Raw genomic sequence first — 18,792 nt, 5'->3', positions numbered from 1 at the left:
GGATCTGATTACAGAGTTGACACATCAGTCTTGTTTTTTCGGTTGTGTTCACACACACAGACGAGCCGTACAGATTACTTCGGTTTTCATAGCACGGTCCACACGCCCCTCTGTCGGTTTGAAAATCCGTTTCTCCCACGCGCGCGCAGACTCACACACCTTCTCCGCCCCGGCCCTCACCCCCCCTACACCCATAAAACCTGCGACATGCCTGCACTCTAATTGGCTAGAACCGCCGTCAATCAGATCAGGTGATGTGGGGAGCGCGGGTCCCGCCCCAGCAGACCGCGCAGTGCCTGTCGGGACGGGCCGGGAGGACTGGGAGGTCCGATGGTGGCTCCAGGCGGTAGCGGGAGCAGGTGAGGGTGAGAGTTTGTCCGCAGCTCCGGGGTGTGGGACAGATGGATGAGGGAAACGGGTGTCTAGATGAGGGGCTGGTTCTTGACTCGATCACTTCCCCCCCCCCCACCCCAAACCTCCTGTTGGTTACGGGGCCGGGCTCCGGATAGGACCGGGCCGGTACGTTAGGCCGCGGAGCTGGGGTTTCTGTTTCTCCGGGTTCGGGGGACAGTGTCAGCGGCCGCCGCTTCCTGATCCCCGAAACCACCGCCACCCCGCTTAACGCCGTGCTCTTCCCGAGTGTGAGACATACACCGGGTTCGCAGAATCAAAGCATAATGACCGCTCAGCCCGCTCTGCCTGTCCTAGCACCACCCCCTTCCCTGATCAACAACAAAAACAGAAATTGCTGGGAAAGCTCAACAAGTCTGGTAGCATCTGTGGAGAGAAATCAGAGTTAATGTTTTGGTTCCGGTCACACTCTTCCTCCCCTCCTAAAGTCTGCCTCCTGTTTCTTATTTTTCATGTCCTCTGGGCAGGTGCTAGTATCTCCTTCCCCAAGTGCTATATTCTGCGTTCTTCCTAATTTGTGGGGATGTGGTATTGGTTTGGATTCTTTGGAAGCTATTCTTATCAAAATGTCTGAATGGAATGCTAGAATGCACAGGAGACCATTTGGTCCATCATACCTGTGCAGGCTCTTTAGAAGAGGCATTCACTCAGGCATGATGGTGGGCACCCAAAGGATGTTTCCTCTTCCCAGGAGAGACTAGATCAGAAATTAGATTAGATTCCCTACAGTGTGGAAACAGGCCCCTTCGGCCCAACAAGCCCACACCGCCCCTTGGAGCATCCCACCCAGGCCCATTCCCCTATAACCCACACACCCCTGAACACTATGGGCAATTTAGCACAGCCATTCCACCTAGCCTGCACATCTTTGGACTGTGGGAGGAAACGAGAGCACCCGAAGGAAACTCATGCAGACACGGGGAGAATGTGCAAATTCCGCACAGACAGTTACCTGAGGCTGGAATCGAACCCAGGTCCCTGGTGCTGTGAGGCTGCAGTGCTAACCACTGAGCCACTGTGCCGCCCCTGAAATCAGACAACTCCAGGTTATAGCCCAACAGGTTATTTGAAATCACAAGCTTGCAGACTGTACTCCCTCTGTCAGAGAGAGATTAGAACTGGGGAGCACAGTTTCAGAACAAGGAATATAAGCCGAAAGTGCAGGAGAAACTCAGCAAGCCTGACAAGATCTGTGGCGAGGAAGAAACATTTTGAGTCCAAAGACTTCTTCAGAGCCAAGAGATTTCCCTTTTAAAGACAGACAAGATTTTTTTTTACTCTGAGGGCTATTAGTCCGTTGATATCACTTGCACAGAAGGCAGTGAAGGCTGGAATATTGAATTTAATCAAGGTTGAGTTAGAGTTTTGACAAGCAAGGGAGTTGTGGGGTATGGTCACAAACAGAGAAGTGGAGCTGAGATCACAACCGGATCAGCCATAATGTTAATGAATTGTGGAGCAAGGTAAATGGGTCAAATGACCTAATTCTCCTGCTGTATCTTATGATCTTATGGATACTGGCTCCTGATGAAGTAATGCAGCAAAACGTGAGGCTGGATGAACACAGTAGGCCAAGCGGCATCTCAGGAGCACAAAAGCTGACGTTTCGGGCCTAGACCCTTCATCAGAGAGGGGGATGGGGTGAGGGTTCTGGAATAAATAGGGAGAGAGGGGGAGGCGGACCGAAGATGGAGAGAAAAGAAGATAGGTGGAGAGAGTATAGGTGGGGAGGTAGGGAGGGGATAGGTCAGTCCAGGGAAGACAGACAGGTCAAGGAGGTGGGATGAGGTTAGTAGGTGGAAGTGCGGCTTGGGGTGGGAGGAGGGGATGGGTGAGAGGAAGAACAGGTTAGGGAGGCGGAGACAGGTTGGACTGGTTTTGGGATGCAGTGGGTGGAGTGGAGGAGCTGGGCTGGTTGTGTGGTGCAGTGGTGGGAGGGGACGAACTGGGCTGGTTTAGGGATGAAGTTGGGGAAGGGGAGATTTTGAAGCTGGTGAAGTCCACATTGATACCATTAGGCTGCAGGGTTCCCAGGCGGAATATGAGTTGCTGTTCCTGCAACCTTCGGGTGGCATCATTGTGGCAGTGCAGGAGGCCCATGATGGACATGTCATCTAGAGAATAGGAGGGGGAGTGGAAATGGTTTGCGACTGGGAGGTGCAGTAGTTTGTTGCAAACTGAGCGGAGGTGTTCTGCAAAGCGGTCTCCAAGCCTCCGCTTGGTTTCCCCAATGTAGAGGAAGCCACACCGGGTACATTGGATGCAGTATACCACATTGGCAGATGTGCAGGTGAACCTCTGCTTAATGTGGAATGTCATCTTGGGGCCTGGGATAGGGGTGAGGGGGGAGGTGTGGGGACAAGTGTAGCATTTCCTGCGGTTGCAGGGGCAGGTGCCGGGTGTGGTGGGGTTGGAGGGCAGTGTGAAGGGAACAAGGGAGTCACGGAGAGAGTGGTCTCTCCGGAAAGCAGACAGGGGTGGGGATGGAAAAATGTTTTGGATGGTGGGGTCAGATTGTAGATGGCGGAAGTGTCGGAGGATGATGCGTTGTATCCGGAGGTTGGTGGGGTGGGATGGACATCAGTTACAAGCTGGTTGCCTGAGATGGAGACTGAGAGGTCCAGGAACAAAGAGGATCCCCCTCGTTCTCACACACCACCCCACCAACCTCCGGATACAACGCATCATCCTCCGACACTTCCGCCATCTACAATTTTTCCATCCCCACCCCTGTCGGCTTTCCGGAGAGACCACTCTCTCCGTGACTCCCTTGTTCGCTCCACACTGCCCTCCAACCCCACCACACCCGGCACCTGCCCCTGCAACCGCAGGAAATGCTACACTTGCCCCCACACCTCCCCCCTCACCCCTATCCCAGGCCCCAAGATGACATTCCACATTAAGCAGAGGTTCACCTGCCCATCTGCCAATGTGGTATACTGCATCCAATGTACCCGGTGTGGCTCTCTCTACATTGGGGAAACCAAGCGGAGGCTTGGAGACCGCTTTGCAGAACACCTCTGCTCAGTTCGCAACAAACTACTGCACCTCCCAGTCGCTAACCATTTCCACTCCCCCTCCCATTCTTTAGATGACATGTCGATCGTGGGCCTCCTGCAGTGCCACAATGATGCCACCCGAAGGTTGCAGGAACAGCAACTCATATTCCGCCTGGGAACCCTGCAGCCTAATGGTATCAATGTGGACTTCACCAGTTTCAAAATCTCCCCTTCCCCAACTGCATCCCTAAACCAGCCCAGTTCGTCCCCTCCCACCACTGCACCACACAACCAGCCCAGCTCTTCCCCTCCACCCACTGCATCCCAAAACCAGTCCAACCTGTCTCCGCCTCCCTAACCTGTTCTTCCTCTCACCCATCCCTTCCTCCCACCCCAAGCCGCACCTCCATTTCCTACCTACTAACCTCATCCCACCTCCTTGACCTGTCCGTCTTCCCTGGACTGACCTATCCCCTCCCTCCTCCCCACCTATACTCTCTCCACCTATCTTCTTTTCTCTCCATCTTCGGTCCGCCTCCTCCTCTCTCCCTATTTATTCCAGAACCCTCACCCCATCCCCCTCTCTGATGAAGGGTCTAGGCCCGAAACATCAGCTTTTGTGCTCCTGAGATGCTGCTTGGCCTGCTGTGTTCATCCAGCCTCACATTTTGTTGTCTTGGATTCTCCAGCATCTGCAGTTCCCATTATCCCTGATGATGTAATGTCTTAGTTTGAAATTCTCCCCTTTGTTTTCAAATCCATCCGTCGCCTTGACCCTCCCTTTCATGGAAATCTCCTTTAGCCCAACATGGCTTGAACATCCTGATTTTAATTTCACCCCATTGGCAGTCAAACTCATTTGATCATGGCTAGTATGTTTCTCAACTCCATTCTCCAGTCTTCACCCTGGAACCCTTGACCTTCTTCCTAATCAAGAACCTACCTGTCTCTGTCTTAAAGACACTCAGTGACTTGGTGTCCACAGTCTTCTGTAGCAATGAGATCCTCAGGTTCAATACGCTCTTCACTTGAGTCTTTTGTGCTTCATATTTCCGAAGGTTTTCCCCATTTAGAAAATAGTTTACACATTTACTCTTCCAACAAAAATGCATAACCTCACAATTTCCCACATTGTATTTTGTCTGCCACTTTTGCCCACTGACCTAGCCTGTCCAAGTCCTCCTTCAGCCCCCCTGCTTCCTCCACGCTTTCGGTCCCTCCACCTATCTTTTTGTTACCTGCAAGCTTCACAATGATCAATGAGCATTGGGTGACCTCAAGGTCTGGAAAGTCAGAGGAGTGTGTTGGAATAGATGAGTCTAGAGGTGTGAAAGTCATAGAATGATTTAAGTCACTGATGAGCTGAGACTGGGAGGAGTTGGATATTGTTACAGAAAGGTAGTTGGCTGTTTCTCTGATGATATGAATAGAACATAGAACATAGAAAAGTACAGCACGGTACAGGCCCTTCGGCCCACGATGTTGTGCTGTGGAATAATCCTTATCCAAAAATAAAATAACCTAACCTACATTCCCCTCAATTCACTGCTGTCTGTGTGCATGTCCAGCAGTCGCTTAAATGCCACTAATGACTCCGCTTCCACGACTACCACTGGTAAACTATTCCATGCGCTCACAACTCTCTGGGTGAAGAACCTCCCTCTGACGTCTCCTCTATACCTTCCTCCTAACACCTTAAAACTATGACCCCTCGTGGCAGTCAATTCTGCCCTGGGGAAAAGTCTCTGGCTATTGACTCTATATGTGATTCAAGAATTAATTTAAACATTGTATTGTGAACTTGTAATGGATAAACGTTTGTGTCCAGAAAAGTTTTTGTTAAAATACATCTTTCTTCTTTTGGGTTTCTCTAAACTTATGGTTGATGTGGACTGATTTTCCATCTACTGGCCCAAGATTGATAGGCTGAATGGCTGTCCGCTGTGCCATATCATTCAGATATCACAAGGTGATCCTATGCTAATCCTGTTTATTTTCAGACAACCTTGTGAGGTGAATGTATTATTAATAATTTAAATTTTCTGATTTTTAAAAGTGTTTTAAATGACAATGATTGATAAAGGTACTATAATTCTGTAGATGTTGTTTGTAAAATTAACACTTAGCTTGAATCAGGCATTAAATTCTATTAAGAGGATTGGGGCAGCGCATTTTGCTTCTGTTACTGTGAGTTTTGACGTGTATGTAACTTATAACACAACATAAGACGTAGGAGCAGGAGTAGACTATTCAGCTGTTTGGGCTGACTTCTTATTTTGAATCTTGTGTGGAGGTCACCCTGACCTTTAGTTCCTATAGCTGAGGTGGAATGTTGATTGTGCCATTCTGCAATCTGCCAGAATCCATGTGGCAATATGGCAGCCAAGAACTGGGATGGTTCTGAGGGGTGCTACCAGTGTGGCAAACATCAGGTAGTCTGTTGGTTTTGGTATGATTCTTAATAAGTTATTAATTATTTGGAATTCTGCCAATGTTTTACATAATGTCTTGTCAGATTTCCAGTGAGACTTATGAAATATGTTAGAGGTCTGCAGTTGAGGCCATAGATTTATTGTGTTCTAAAAAAAACAAAGCCCCAGTGCCTCTTATTCCTGCTAACATCCTATTGGACTCTTTCTCAATGACCTTTTCATTCTTCATGAAGTAAGACACCAAAAACTATTTACACTGAGGTAATGAATCATTTTCTATCAATGCACCATTCTAGATAAAGCCTAACAATGATTTCTATAGGTTTAGCATTACTTGCTGGTGTAGTATATTTGTTTTTAAGATCCCATAAGCCTTTTAAACAGCTTTACCAATCTGGCATTCCAGCTAAAGGTTTAGTTGGTGAACCATCTCCCGCTTTTAAAGTCGTATCCTTGAGATTGCTCATCGTTTCTTTAATCTCCCATGTAAGACATAACACTGTCCCTTCTGAAGAGCAGACATTATGGACTCAAAAGGTTATCCCTGTTTCTCTCTCCACAGCTGCTGACAGATCCACTGAATTTCTTCAGCACTTTCTGTTCTTATTTCAGATTTTTAGCGGTATTTTGCTTTTATTATCACTCCCTGAATTAATTTAATCATCTGTCTGCCTGACTGGCTGAGATGTCAGTATGTTCCTGAAATTGCTTACAATCTGCTTCAGTGAAACATGTTTCTTATTTGTGTGACTTCTGTAAATGTTGATATGTTTCACCAAGTATGCAAGTTGAAATTATTAATGCACGTAAACTGAGAAGAGGAATGGACCCAACAGAGATTGCCGGTCTTCCTCACAGCTTACTTCGACAAAACAGCAACAGTGTCACAGTTTACAGTATTGACACTGTCAATTTCATATGTGTTGACGGCTGACTTCCAGTAGTTTTGGTTTCAGTTTGGCTGACAGTTTTGTGTTTAGTATACTGGACATGTCTAACTGTATCATATTATCATTTTAATTTTGCATGAACTTGGCTTTTGTTCATTATTAATTTAGCAGATTACGAAAATCCAGGAAATGTTTCTGAAGTAAAAAATAACTTCAATAAACTGTCAAACAAAATTACTTAGAATTTAATGTTTCTTTTGGTAGGATTATGTTTGGCTACATTAGATTTTGTTTTCAGTGACTTGTTCTAGAATCTGTTGCTACAAGTGCGTTTTTCTTCGAAGATACTAAATATGACTTTTTAGTTTCATGTAATTCCCTGTTGAGATTAATTATCAAACATGCTGGTATGTGTTGGGAAGGTAGTGAAGCAACCAACAGGTTCCTGGGCAAGTTGTTTTGAAACCCTTTTGTTTGTAAAAGTCCCTACTCTGTCACTGAGACAAGATCAGTGATGTAAAATAGCTTCCAAGTGTAGTTTGGCTTCCCTCAATTTGTGAGTTGCTGTATGGACAGAGAGAGTCAGGCATTAAAGGTACTTTTAATTGTTTTGGGATCTTATGAAAAAGTTTTGGGCGAGATGCAAACTGATGATATCAGAACTGAGAGGCCATATTTATCACCTGATATCAAGCAGGTTTGGAGCTCTGTTCTGTAGAATAGAGAAGGCTGAAAGGTGACCTGATTAAAATATTTCCGATTATGAAGGGTTTTTTAAAAAGTCTCCGTTTGCAGGCAAATCAAAACCAGAGCTCAAAAATATGGGAGAGCCACTAATAAGTCCAATAAGAAATTCAGGAGAAACCTGTTTACCCAGACAGTGGTGAAAATGTGCAATTCACTTCCACAGAAAGTAATTTAGGTAGTTAGAATTGATAAGGTAGTTAAGAAGCTGTTAGATGAACAAATGCCAAGAGTAGGAATAGTGTTGGGAGACTAATATGGAGCATAAACACTATTTGGGTGAAATAGCTTGTTGGTTTGCCGTAAATGTGAAGTAATAAAGTGAAACTAAATTCTTTCTGAGATAACAAGGTGATGTCTCAGAATCTTGTTATCTCAGATTCTCCAGCATCTGCGGTTCCTACTATCTCTAAATTCTTTCTGTTAATTTTATCAATATATATATATACAAATAAAATGCAAAAACTAGCAGATGTTAAAACGAAATGATTTGCATTTTGGTCAATTTATGATTTTGTAAATTTGTATGTTCCACATTCTCATTAAATATCTATTGGCACTTTTCCTGTTGTGAAGGAGTATAGATCCAGCAATGAAATGAGGCTACAATTATAGCTTAGGTTGCCTGATTGTAGCATGTATCTAAACTGTCTGAAACCCAAAACTAGTGTTTGTTTCCTATTATCCTTTTATGTCAGTGCTACATTGAGTTTGATTGAGTTTCTGCTTTTGCTAAACCAAACAAGGCAGCTTCTTTTGGAGAGATGCTGAGCACTTCAAACCCATAATCCATTTAAGACAGAGATCAGAAGCTTTTTCTCCCTTAAGCATCATATGTTTTTGGAACTCTTTTCCTAAAAAGCTGGTAGAAAGCATTGAATATTACTAAGGCGAAGGTAGATGGTTTCTTGTGAAGCAAGGGTGTAAAAAGTGCCAGAGCTAGATGGAAATTCAGATTTCAGGTTACATTAACACCTGAAGAAGGAGTAAGACTCCAAAAGCTTGTGTTTCCAAATAAACTTTGTTACACTACAGCCTGGTGTTGTGATTTCTGACCACATTACATTCAGATTAGTTATGATTTCATCAAATGGCGGAGCAGACTTGGGGCTGAATGACTTACTCTTTCTCCTTGTTTGTACGTCATGTGATGGATGCAGAGGAATGTACAGTCAATCATTATTGTCAAAGAATCGTGGTCTGATTGCAGTTACATATTTAGTTTTAAAGAAGTGTGCAACAAAAAAACTTCAGATGCACTTCAAGACTGGTCATTGGTTGGATTTGCTAATCCAGTCTTGTCGTTGGTTGGTTTTATCATCTGCCCTGCAAATATCTTCCTATGTGTTGTAAATGTTGTAAATTTTCTGTGGTTCAATCCAAATATCATACAGGGAGATCATTCTTTCTTATTTCAGAAATCGTGGTACTTTCCTCCATTTAAAATGTCTGTATTCAATTATTTCTAGAGTTGAAGTCAATGAACACCTCACTTAAAACTGCCCATTTGTACAGCTGGTGTGATGAACCAAATGATTGAAACCTATCAATATTTTGAAAACATGATTCACGTTTTTGAAGTTTGCAATATGATTGAAACTGCTGTCATCTTCACAAGAGGAGTGTAAGGGCCTTTTCAGTTGTGCTTCACTGACTTCCTCTGTTTAAACGTGATCAAAATAAATACTATTTCATGTCATTTGATGAAAATGAAAGGAAAAATAAGATTCTCACACTCAGCAAAGGTTTTCACTTTGGATGTCTTCACCCAGAGTGTGGTTAGCCTACTACTGTAGAAAATGGTTGAGTCCACTTGAGAAGGAGGCAGATTTAGCACTTGTGGCTAAGGTGATCGAGCAAAATGGGATGGAGGGCAGGATTATGGCGTTGAGCTCAGTGATCAGCCATGATCATAATGAAGAGTGGAGGAGGCTTGAGTCAAATGGCCTACTCCAGCTCCTATCTACTGTGTTTATCAGGAGAATTGCTATCAAGAGAAACTCTAAATTCAAAATAAGTTTGTTATTTTTAATTAAGTTATTTTTCTTTTCTGTCTACAGCTAGGCACCTTCTTGCAATGCCGTAGTGCAATGGCTTCCAGCCATAGTTCTCCACCAGTGCTCCAACCAAGCAGCAGTGATGGAAAATTCAAAAAGGAAATGGATCCTTCTAAAAAATCTTTTAAAACTGTTCGATCATTACCAGATGTCTGTCCCAAGGAACCAACAGGTAACCCAAGACTGCAGTAGTTCAAGAAGGCAGATTACCATCACCACTACCCCAGGGCAATTGGGGATAGTCAACAAAAGCTGGCCTTTCTGGCAACATGCACACCCTATCATTTCATTTTTTAAAAAAATCTTACGATTCCCTTTGCATTCTGTAGTGTCTGCTATGTCCTGAAAGCACACTTTGAATCATATGGAAAATTTGGGGTACTCCAACATAAACCTGTATTTTTCACAGAGGTTTGTAAAAGGACATGAGAATCGAGTAGGGGAATTAGAATAAGAAGAAATCTGGATGTGAGTTTGCTCGCTGAGCTGGAAGGTTAGTTTTCAGACGTTTCGTCACCATTCTAGATAACATCATCAGTGAGCCTCCGATGAAGCTTCATCGGAGGCTCACTGATGATGTTACGTAGAATGTTGACGAAACGTCTGAAAAATAATCTTCCAGCCGAGCGAGCAAACTCACATCCAGAAACTCAACCTGAGCTACAAATCTTCTCAAAACTCGCTAAGAAGAAATCTCTTTCAGGCAGCTGGCAAAGGATCAGGATGAAGCTACCAGGCTGTGTTGTTGGTTTAAATCAGCATAGGCACAATGAGCTAAATCAGCAAATCATTTCTATTGGTGTGTTCTTCTAGTACAATATGTACACACTTTAAAAATTCAGTTCTGTCATGAATATTTAGTAAGCTTACTCTGTGTAGTTTACATGAACTTATATGGAGGAAAAACAATGTTCCTCAAACTCTGCAAGACAGAAACCTTGAGGATTCAGAGAATTTAGATGTACAACTCGTTTCTTTGATAGCAGTCTTAAATGTGTGATTGACTTGCTACTTCAAGAACCAGTCTGAGTGAGAGATCTGATCAGATCATGTTTGAAACGATGGTATTCCCTACTTCAATTAAATTTGGAGCAATTTTCAATCCATTATATGAATGATGCCTGACGTTAACATTTTCTGCACAAATGCAAATATTTTGATTGTTGCTAAGTCATTGTTTTAGTTTAATAACAATATGCATAGTTTATGAATTATAGCTCATTAGTTTCCAAATTTGTAAGAATCTGTCACTAATAAAAATCACTAATTTCCGATGAAGTAATGTGAATTCATTCCTCTCCTCTCATTTTCCTGTCCATTTTAGTCTTTCTTAATATCTGGCCATAAGCCAGACTGTCTACCTAACTAGTGAATGCTACCATGCAGGGAGAAAAAGTATTTTGAAGCATGCAATTTTCTTGTTAGAGTGCAGTGATGGTTTCATTCTCTGACAATGGCTTTCTATAATATTATCCAAGTTCTTAATTTGCTATAATGTTAGTAATATATTCTCTCTTTTCAGGTGATTCTAGCAGCTTATGTGACAGCCCATCAGTTGTGGCAGATCAGCATCGGTGGACTGTGTATCATTCCAAAGTGAACCTACCAGCAGCACTGAATGATCCAAGACTGTCCAAAAGGGAATCTGATTTCTTCACAAAAACATGGGGACTAGATTTTGTGGAGACCGAAGTTATGCCTTCCTTCTACCTCCCACCAATCACCAAGGAACACTTTGCACCCTATCTAAAAGATATGACTTTGGTAAGGATTAATAGAAGACAGAATCTTATTTCAGCTTTATGCAACACTTGCATCTTGAGTACTGCTGAAAAAGACACATTTTGTTGCAGTTATGTGCTTTGCATTCATCAGGGAAATTCATAAGAAATATCAATGTACAGAGAAAACATTTTGTATTGTATGAGAGGAGAGTGCAAGATTGGCAAGGTTGATTTTGATTGGTTGAGGCAATGCCATGGAGTATGTACCAGTTTGCTATTGACAGGTTGTAACCATCAAGCCAAGAAGGCATTTGCATATCTCACAAACTAATTTCAATGTCATGTAAGCCACATGTTCTCAAAAACTGGCAGATTGTAGCAAATAGCATATCCTTTTACCTATTCACAACAGGCTGGTACTGACCCATACCCAAGTAGCCCATGCTTACAAACACACTATCAAGCATTAGGTATGACTGTGCAATTGGACAAAATTTGCAGAATAATCTAGGGTGTGCTAAGAATAACACTGACAACCAATTTAAGATTATCAGTGGGGCTGACAGTATGGCACAATTGCACATGCCAGAAGCTGCATATGTTAATACACAGAGCCAGCATTCCTCCTTAAGCTGCGTGGTCCAAGTTTCTGCGCATGCTGATTGACATCGGCATGCGTATGGTTGTATTAGCTTCTCTCCGGAAGTTCTGCCATGCATGGACCTCTGAGGCCTGTGCAGTAGATAGAAAGTCACATCTTCTCTGTAGACTGAAAGAAAATGTACTTTGTGCCATGTTGCACCTCAGCACTGCAGGTGACAGCCATTCAGTGGCTCTTTTCTCAATCAGAGTCAATCTGTCTCGTTTCAAACAAAGCATGGCAGCTAATTGTAAGTAATCATCTAACTACTGCATTTTCCATGCAACACCTATGTTACCAGAATCCCTTTGCCAGCCAGTCATCACTGTGCTATAATATAGTGTGAAATGTTGGTTCATCTTTACAGTGTTTTTGTTTGCATGTTGCGCTGATGAATGCAAGACAAAAGGCTCTTGTGGTCCAGAATGCACCCCAGCTTCAAGTCCCACCTGTCACACGGGTGTGTTAGTCTCACCTCAGCACTGGGTTAACTATTGGAATCACTTCTGAGGGACAGAATTAATTTGCTTTTGGAGAGGCAGGGATTAATCAAGAACAGTCAACATGGTTTTATTAAGGGGAGGTTATGTCAAATTGATTGAATTTTTAAGGGCTAAACCAGGTGTGTAGATGAAGGCAGCACTTTTGGTGTAGTCTACTTGGACTTCAACAACACTTTAGATAAGACCCCTCCTGGAAGACAGGTGGTGAAGATAAGAGCCCATTTGATCCTGGGAAATGAGACAAATTGGATCCACAGTTGGCTGAATAGCAGGAAGCAGAGGTTGATGGTTGAGAGGTGTTTTTCTGTGTGGAAGTCTGTGTCCAGTTGGAGCCCTTGCTGTTCATTCTTTAACTCAAGGATTTAGACCTGAACGTGGGAGGGTTGATCAGTAAGATTGCAGATGATACAAAAATTAGTGGGATGATTAAATAGTGAGAAGAATAGCCGTTGACTGCAAGAAGATATGTGCTGGCTGGTCAGGTGGTCTGATCAGTGGCAAATGAAATTCAATCCAGGTAAGTGTGGGGTAATGCCCTTGTGCACAACAAGCAAGGCAAGGGGATTCATGATGTGTGGTGCAACCCTGGGTAGCTCTGAGGATCAGAGGGGCCTTACGCGTATGTATACCAGTCTCTTAAGGTATCAAGGCAGATGAATAAAGTAGTTAAGAAGGCATATAGGATACCGGCCTTTATTAGTTAAGGTGTAAAATTTAAGGGTAGGGAGGTCATGCTGGAGCTATATGAAACGTTGGTTAGATCAAATATAGAGTATTGTGTGCAGTTCGGGAATCCACATTATAGGAGGGGTGTGACTGCAACAGAGAGGGTGTGGAGGAGATTTACCAGAATATTGCCTGAGCTGGACATTTTCATTTATGAAGAGAGATTGGACAGACTGGGATTGTTTTCCTTGGGGCAGAGGAGATTGAGGAGGGAAATGATTAAGATGTGTAAAATTAGGGGCATGATAAGATAGACAGGAGTAAACTTTTCCCCCTTTGGAAGTATTAAAGACCAGGGTGGGGGTGGGGGTGGGGGTGGGCGGCCGGTGCATGAATTTAAGGCAGGAGGTTTAGAGGAGATGTGAGGACGCCCAGAGGGTGGTGAGAATCAAGGACTGACTGTCTGTAAGGGTGGTCAAGGCAGAAACCCTCATAACATTGAAAAAGTATTTAGATGAGCACTTGCAATGCCAAGGCATACAAGGCTACAGCCCAAGTATTGGAAAATCGATTAGAATAGTTAGGTGGTTGTTTTTGACCAGCATGGATGCAGTGAGCTGAAAGGCACTTTTTGTGCTGTAAATCTCTGTGTTTCTCTGAAAATGTCGAAACAGGTTGATGTCCAACCAAAAGGGTGGCACAATGGCTCAATGGTTAGCACTGCTGCCTCACAGTACTAGGGACCCTGGGGTTTGATTCTACCCTCATTGACTGTCTGTGTAAGGTTTGCACATTCTCCCATATCTGCATGGGTATCTGCCAGGTTTCCTCCCACAGCCCGAAGGTGTGCAGGTTAGGGTGGATTGGCCATGCTAACTTGCCTCACAGTGTCCAGGGATGTGCAGTCTAAGTGAATTAGTCATGGTAAATGTGTGGTAACGGGGATAGACTGTGGGGGTTGGGTCTGGGTGGGATGCTATTCAGAGGACCGGTGCAGACTCGGCATACTGAATGGCCTGTTTTGACACTTTAGGAATTCTGATTCAAAAAAGGTTAAACAAAATATTGTTTTTCAGCAATACTGAAATTTGTGCTACCAAGCAATTATCCACTAGATATCGTAGGCACACACCCACTTGAATATTCTTTCGAGAAAGCAATGTTTTTGAAAAAAAGCTTGCAGAATATTAATGAAAACAGCTTGTATGACAGAATTGAATTCCGTGATTTTCTCAAACAATTCAATTCTGGAACCAGAAACAAAATTTAATTTTCACAATACTGTCTGTAATATTTACCTTAACAAGAATTTAAGTTTTGAGCATTATTTTGTGGAACTGTTTAATCTCATTTAATGTGGTTCTTATTTCTAGCGACAAAAGATTCATGAGAAGTGCAAGAAAATCTGCCCACTGAAGGATGGACTAAACCAAACACTTGTACCTGTTGTGCACAGCCACGGTAAGAACTTGTCTAATGAAGTCTTTTGTCAAATAGTTGAAAATGTCAGTACATTTGCTTTTCATGGCTATGAACTTGCTGTTTCTGCAAGCAAGAATTCAGCTGCAGAAAAGTGAGACATAGTTGAATATTTTATGTCTTTACTATTGTTAGAAATAATGTGAAGCATCCCCGTGGTGTGCTGATTGTGTTCAAATTATTTGAAATAGCCAATTTTTGAATACGGCAAGTTCAATCATAATCTGAGGAAGTGTTCATTTCTAACACAGGCTAATCTTTAATTCTTGGACGACTGCCTGTGCTACACCTTTTGGGACTAGCCAGGTTTTAATGAAACAGCGGTGCGGATCAAATCCTTTCAACTGGTGTGCCATTTTCATATTTTTCTGTATGAGTTTCATGCTGTTCCAGTTACTATTTGATCTGTTAGTTGTGAATTAATGTTTAATTTCCTACCCCTTCCAATTATTGTATTTCTTCTACTAAACCTGATAACTCCTTCATAGTTCTGGGCGCCCTATTATAGGAAAGATGTGGATGCTTTGGAGAGGGTTCAGAGGAGGTTTACCAGGATGCTGCCTGGACTGGAGGGCTTATCTTATGAAGAGAGGTTGACTGAGCTCGGACTTTTTTCACTGGAGAAAAGGAGGAGGAGAGGGGACCTAATTGAGGTATACAAGATAATGAGAGGCATAGATAGAGTTGATAGCCAGAGACTATTTCCCAGGGCAGAAATGGCTAGCACGAGGGGTCATAGTTTTAAGCTGGTTGGTGGAAAGTATAGAGGGGATGTCAGAGGCAGGTTCTTTACGCAGAGAGTTGTGAGAGCATGGAATGCGTTGCCAGCAGCAGTTGTGGAAGCAAGGTCATTGGGGTCATTTAAGAGACTGCTGGACATGTATATGGTCACAGAAATTTGAGGGTGCATACATGAGGATCAATGGTCGGCACAACATTGTGGGCTGAAGGGCCTGTTCTGTGCTTTTTAAAGTACTTTCTTGTTTTCTTTTTGTTTTGTTTTAACTGCTTAGACATGTTCTTCCTTCTGTGTGCCTGAAGTTTAACTTCATTTACTACTGCTTTCATATTATTTCTTGTTCTCTAGAGTTGTTGGTCCCTTAAGATCTGGATATTAGATAAGTTTTCCTTTAATCTGACTTCACTCTACTGTTCCCTTTACCTTGATCTGCTTCTGAGTTTAAATAGTTTAAACTTTTGTAAATCTTCTTCTGTCATTAGATGATTGGTTGTTCAAATTACACTGAATTGTTTTGGGTCTACAACATAGAAACAGGCCATTTGGCCCAAGAACCTTGCTGGTGTTTGTACTCCATACGAATCTCCTTCCTTTCCATCCGCTTCTCAGCTTTTCAGCCTATCTTTCATTTCCTTTTCACTCATGTACTCATCTAGTTTCCTCTTAAAATGACCCACGGTATTGCCAAACTATTTTCCATGGTAGCAAGTTGCACATTTAAACACTAAATAAAGAATTTTCACTTCCTTATTTCTCAAACAAGTCACAGTCTTGTTTATTGACCTCTCCCAGAAGGTCAATACAGTTTGGCTCAATAGGATATTGGTAGGTCTAGGGTCAAGCATTCATTCAGGTAGTAGTTCAGAAAGCTGCAGAAACTGATGAGTGATGACAGATTCTTACTATGTAACACAGCGGTATTACTCCGGGCACTTGTGTTAACCCCCAGTATATGTTTTGTTACTGTGGGGAATCTCATTCTACCTTTGGTGTGAATGCGTATTATCAGCAAATCAATGTCACAGTATTGAGTGACGTAAGGACACGTACTAAATATCTGAATTCTTTGAATATTGTTTCCAATGCAATTAGTATTTTCATTTTTGTGATTATTCAGCTGCATAATATACTTTGATTTTAATTGAATTGATTCATGTCATTGCAGACAGATCAAGAACAGATTTGGATCAAGTACCTAAGGTAACACAATATCCAGGTTCTCCTTTTCTTGTTTCTCTAATATGTGCAAGCGAACATGACTAATACGTTTCATAAGTACAATCATGTCATCTTAATGCTCCCTTTGGCATTGAATCAAGTGTGAATTAATTACTAGCACTTTGTTTGAGTATGCTGACTGGATGGTTGAATTTGTAGTGTGACGCTATTATCTGAACTGGAAGCTACATTTCTTTGCAGATGGAAAGAACACGTACACACACTGTACCTGTTTGAACTCAACAAAGTAGATGACATCCATTCTGTGGCTTATTTCATAGGGCAAAGTCTTAACTAATTAGAGTTAATCTGCCAGTTTTAGAATTGTAATCAAATATTGGCAGTTAACTGTCAATCAGTGTTTGTTTTAGTTTTATTTCTGGCTACATGGGCCTCTGAGGCTTCTGTCCAGCAGCAAGTTCCAGAACCAAAGCCAATGCCATGATTGGCATACCATTCACCATGAATAGTGCCTTGGAGCAGCTGTGCATATGCACAGCTTGGAGGGCATGCACAGTGTGGAGCTGGAGGAACACACAGTCCAGGCAGCATCAGAAGGGTAGGAAGGTTGCTGTTTTGGGTCACAAAATTTTCTGAGGATGGGTCCTGACCCAAAACATCAACTTTCCTACTCCTCTGATGCTGCCTGGCCTACTGTGTTCCTCCAGCTCCACACTGTGTTATCTCTGACTCCAGCATCTGCAGTTCTTACTATCGCTTAGAGGGAATGTTGCTGTCAGTCATCATCTAACTGGTGCATTCTCCATGGCAACCAGAGGTCACTTCATAGATATCATAGAATTCCTGCAGTGCAGAAACAGGCCATTTGGCCCATCACGTTCACACCAACCCCCCAAAAGAGCAGATCACCCCCCCATGCTATCTCTGTAACTCAGCATTTCGCATGGCCAATCCATGTAGCCTGCACATCTCTGGACTGTAGGAGAAAGTTGGAGCATCCAGAGGAAACCCATGTGAAGGATATGCAAACTCCGCAAAGACAGTTGCCTAAAGGTGGAATTGAACCTGGGCCCCTGGCACTGAAAGTCAGCAGTGCTAACCAATGAGCCACAGTGCCACTTAAAAACTAATCACCACTGTTCTCTTGTATGGCATGAATATTGTCTTCTGTATATTATAGAATTTCTTGCTAATGCAAGATTGAGGCTTGGAAAATGAAAAGCTTTGACAAATAACTTTTATTCAGCTGAAACTGAAATTCTGTATTGCCAAATGACTGTTTTCCAGTGATTTGATAGAGCAACTACTCACCAAATAGTCAGCATTGAGAAGGCTTTGTTAAGAAGCAAGTTATGTGTCTGGAGAGGGGGAGAAAAGATATTTTTAAATTCAAAAAGATAAATTGTATTTCGATATAGTGTCACCTGATAGTTATTTCACTTTTGGCTGTGGACTCCTCCTAGCTGTCTTATTTGATATTTAAACAGAATCTGAACTATTGGGTTAAAAGATTTTGAGAATAATTTATTTATTTCTTTTACATCTCACTCTACAGATATTTTTGAAGTCTGACTTTGCTCTGGAAGATCCATTAACGTTTTCTACTGTTTTGCCCTGGTCACATTTCAGTGGCCAACATGGAGCCAGTGGAAAGGGGGCTCGAGATGGAGCATCATCAAGATTATTGCAAGAAAAGGTATCTGAGAGGTTCTCCTGTGCTATTGCCCTGTTTTACTTCAGATGTGGAAATTTGCATCAGTAAGAATCAAGAGTGATTCCACCTTGCCCAATCATTCAAGTTAAATAGTCACAGACTTAACATCATCTCTGTTTCTGTCTCCACAGATTCTGTCTGTACAGCTGAGTATTTTCAGTATAATAAAATGTGAGGCTGGATGAACACAGCAGGCCCAGCAGCATCTCAGGAGCACAAAAGCAGATGTTTCGGGCCTAGACCCTTCATCAGAGAGGGGGATGGGCTGAGGGTTCTGGAATAAATAGGAAGAGAGGGGGAGGCGGACCAAAGATGGAGAGAAAAGAAGATAGGTGGAGAGAGTATAGGTGGGGAGGTAGGGAGGGGATAGGTCAGTCCAGGGAAGACGGACAGGTCAAGGAGGTGGGATGAGGTTAGTAGGTAGGAGATGGAGGTGCGGCTTGGGGTGGGAGCAAGGGATGGGTGAGAGGAAGAACAGGTTAGGGAGGCAGAGACAGGTTGGACTGGTTTTGGGATGCAGTGGGTGGAGGGGAAGAGCTGGGCTGGTTGTGTGGTGCAGTGGGAGGAGGGGACGAACTGGGCTGGTTTTGGGATGCGGTGGGGGAAGGGGAGATT

General features: G+C 43.1%; 1 protein-coding gene across 4 annotated transcripts in view; it reads left to right on the top strand.

The window, feature by feature from the left end:
- Positions 1 to 298: 298 nt before the first annotated feature.
- Positions 299 to 18,792, top strand: part of vps54 (VPS54 subunit of GARP complex) — a 74,899-nt gene continuing 56,405 nt past the window's right edge. For 2 of the 4 annotated variants that reach the window (XM_048536377.2, XM_048536375.2), the window contains exons 1-7: positions 303 to 359; positions 5,328 to 5,379; positions 9,537 to 9,705; positions 11,056 to 11,297; positions 14,440 to 14,527; positions 16,450 to 16,484; positions 18,019 to 18,159. In XM_048536377.2, the coding sequence (XP_048392334.1) occupies positions 5,341 to 5,379; positions 9,537 to 9,705; positions 11,056 to 11,297; positions 14,440 to 14,527; positions 16,450 to 16,484; positions 18,019 to 18,159 (714 nt within the window). In that variant the 5' untranslated portion in view covers positions 303 to 359; positions 5,328 to 5,340. Of the gene's footprint in view, positions 360 to 5,327; positions 5,424 to 9,536; positions 9,706 to 11,055; positions 11,298 to 14,439; positions 14,528 to 16,449; positions 16,485 to 18,018; positions 18,160 to 18,792 lie in introns of those variants that run through there. The other 2 variants (XM_048536379.2, XM_048536376.2) reach the window with 2 other exon arrangements.

Source organism: Stegostoma tigrinum, chromosome 9, assembly GCF_030684315.1.
Source record: "Stegostoma tigrinum isolate sSteTig4 chromosome 9, sSteTig4.hap1, whole genome shotgun sequence".
Lineage (NCBI taxonomy): Eukaryota > Metazoa > Chordata > Chondrichthyes > Orectolobiformes > Stegostomatidae > Stegostoma > Stegostoma tigrinum.
The sequence above is the reverse complement of the archived record's forward strand: the minus strand, read 5'-3'. Positions and strand labels throughout refer to the sequence as shown.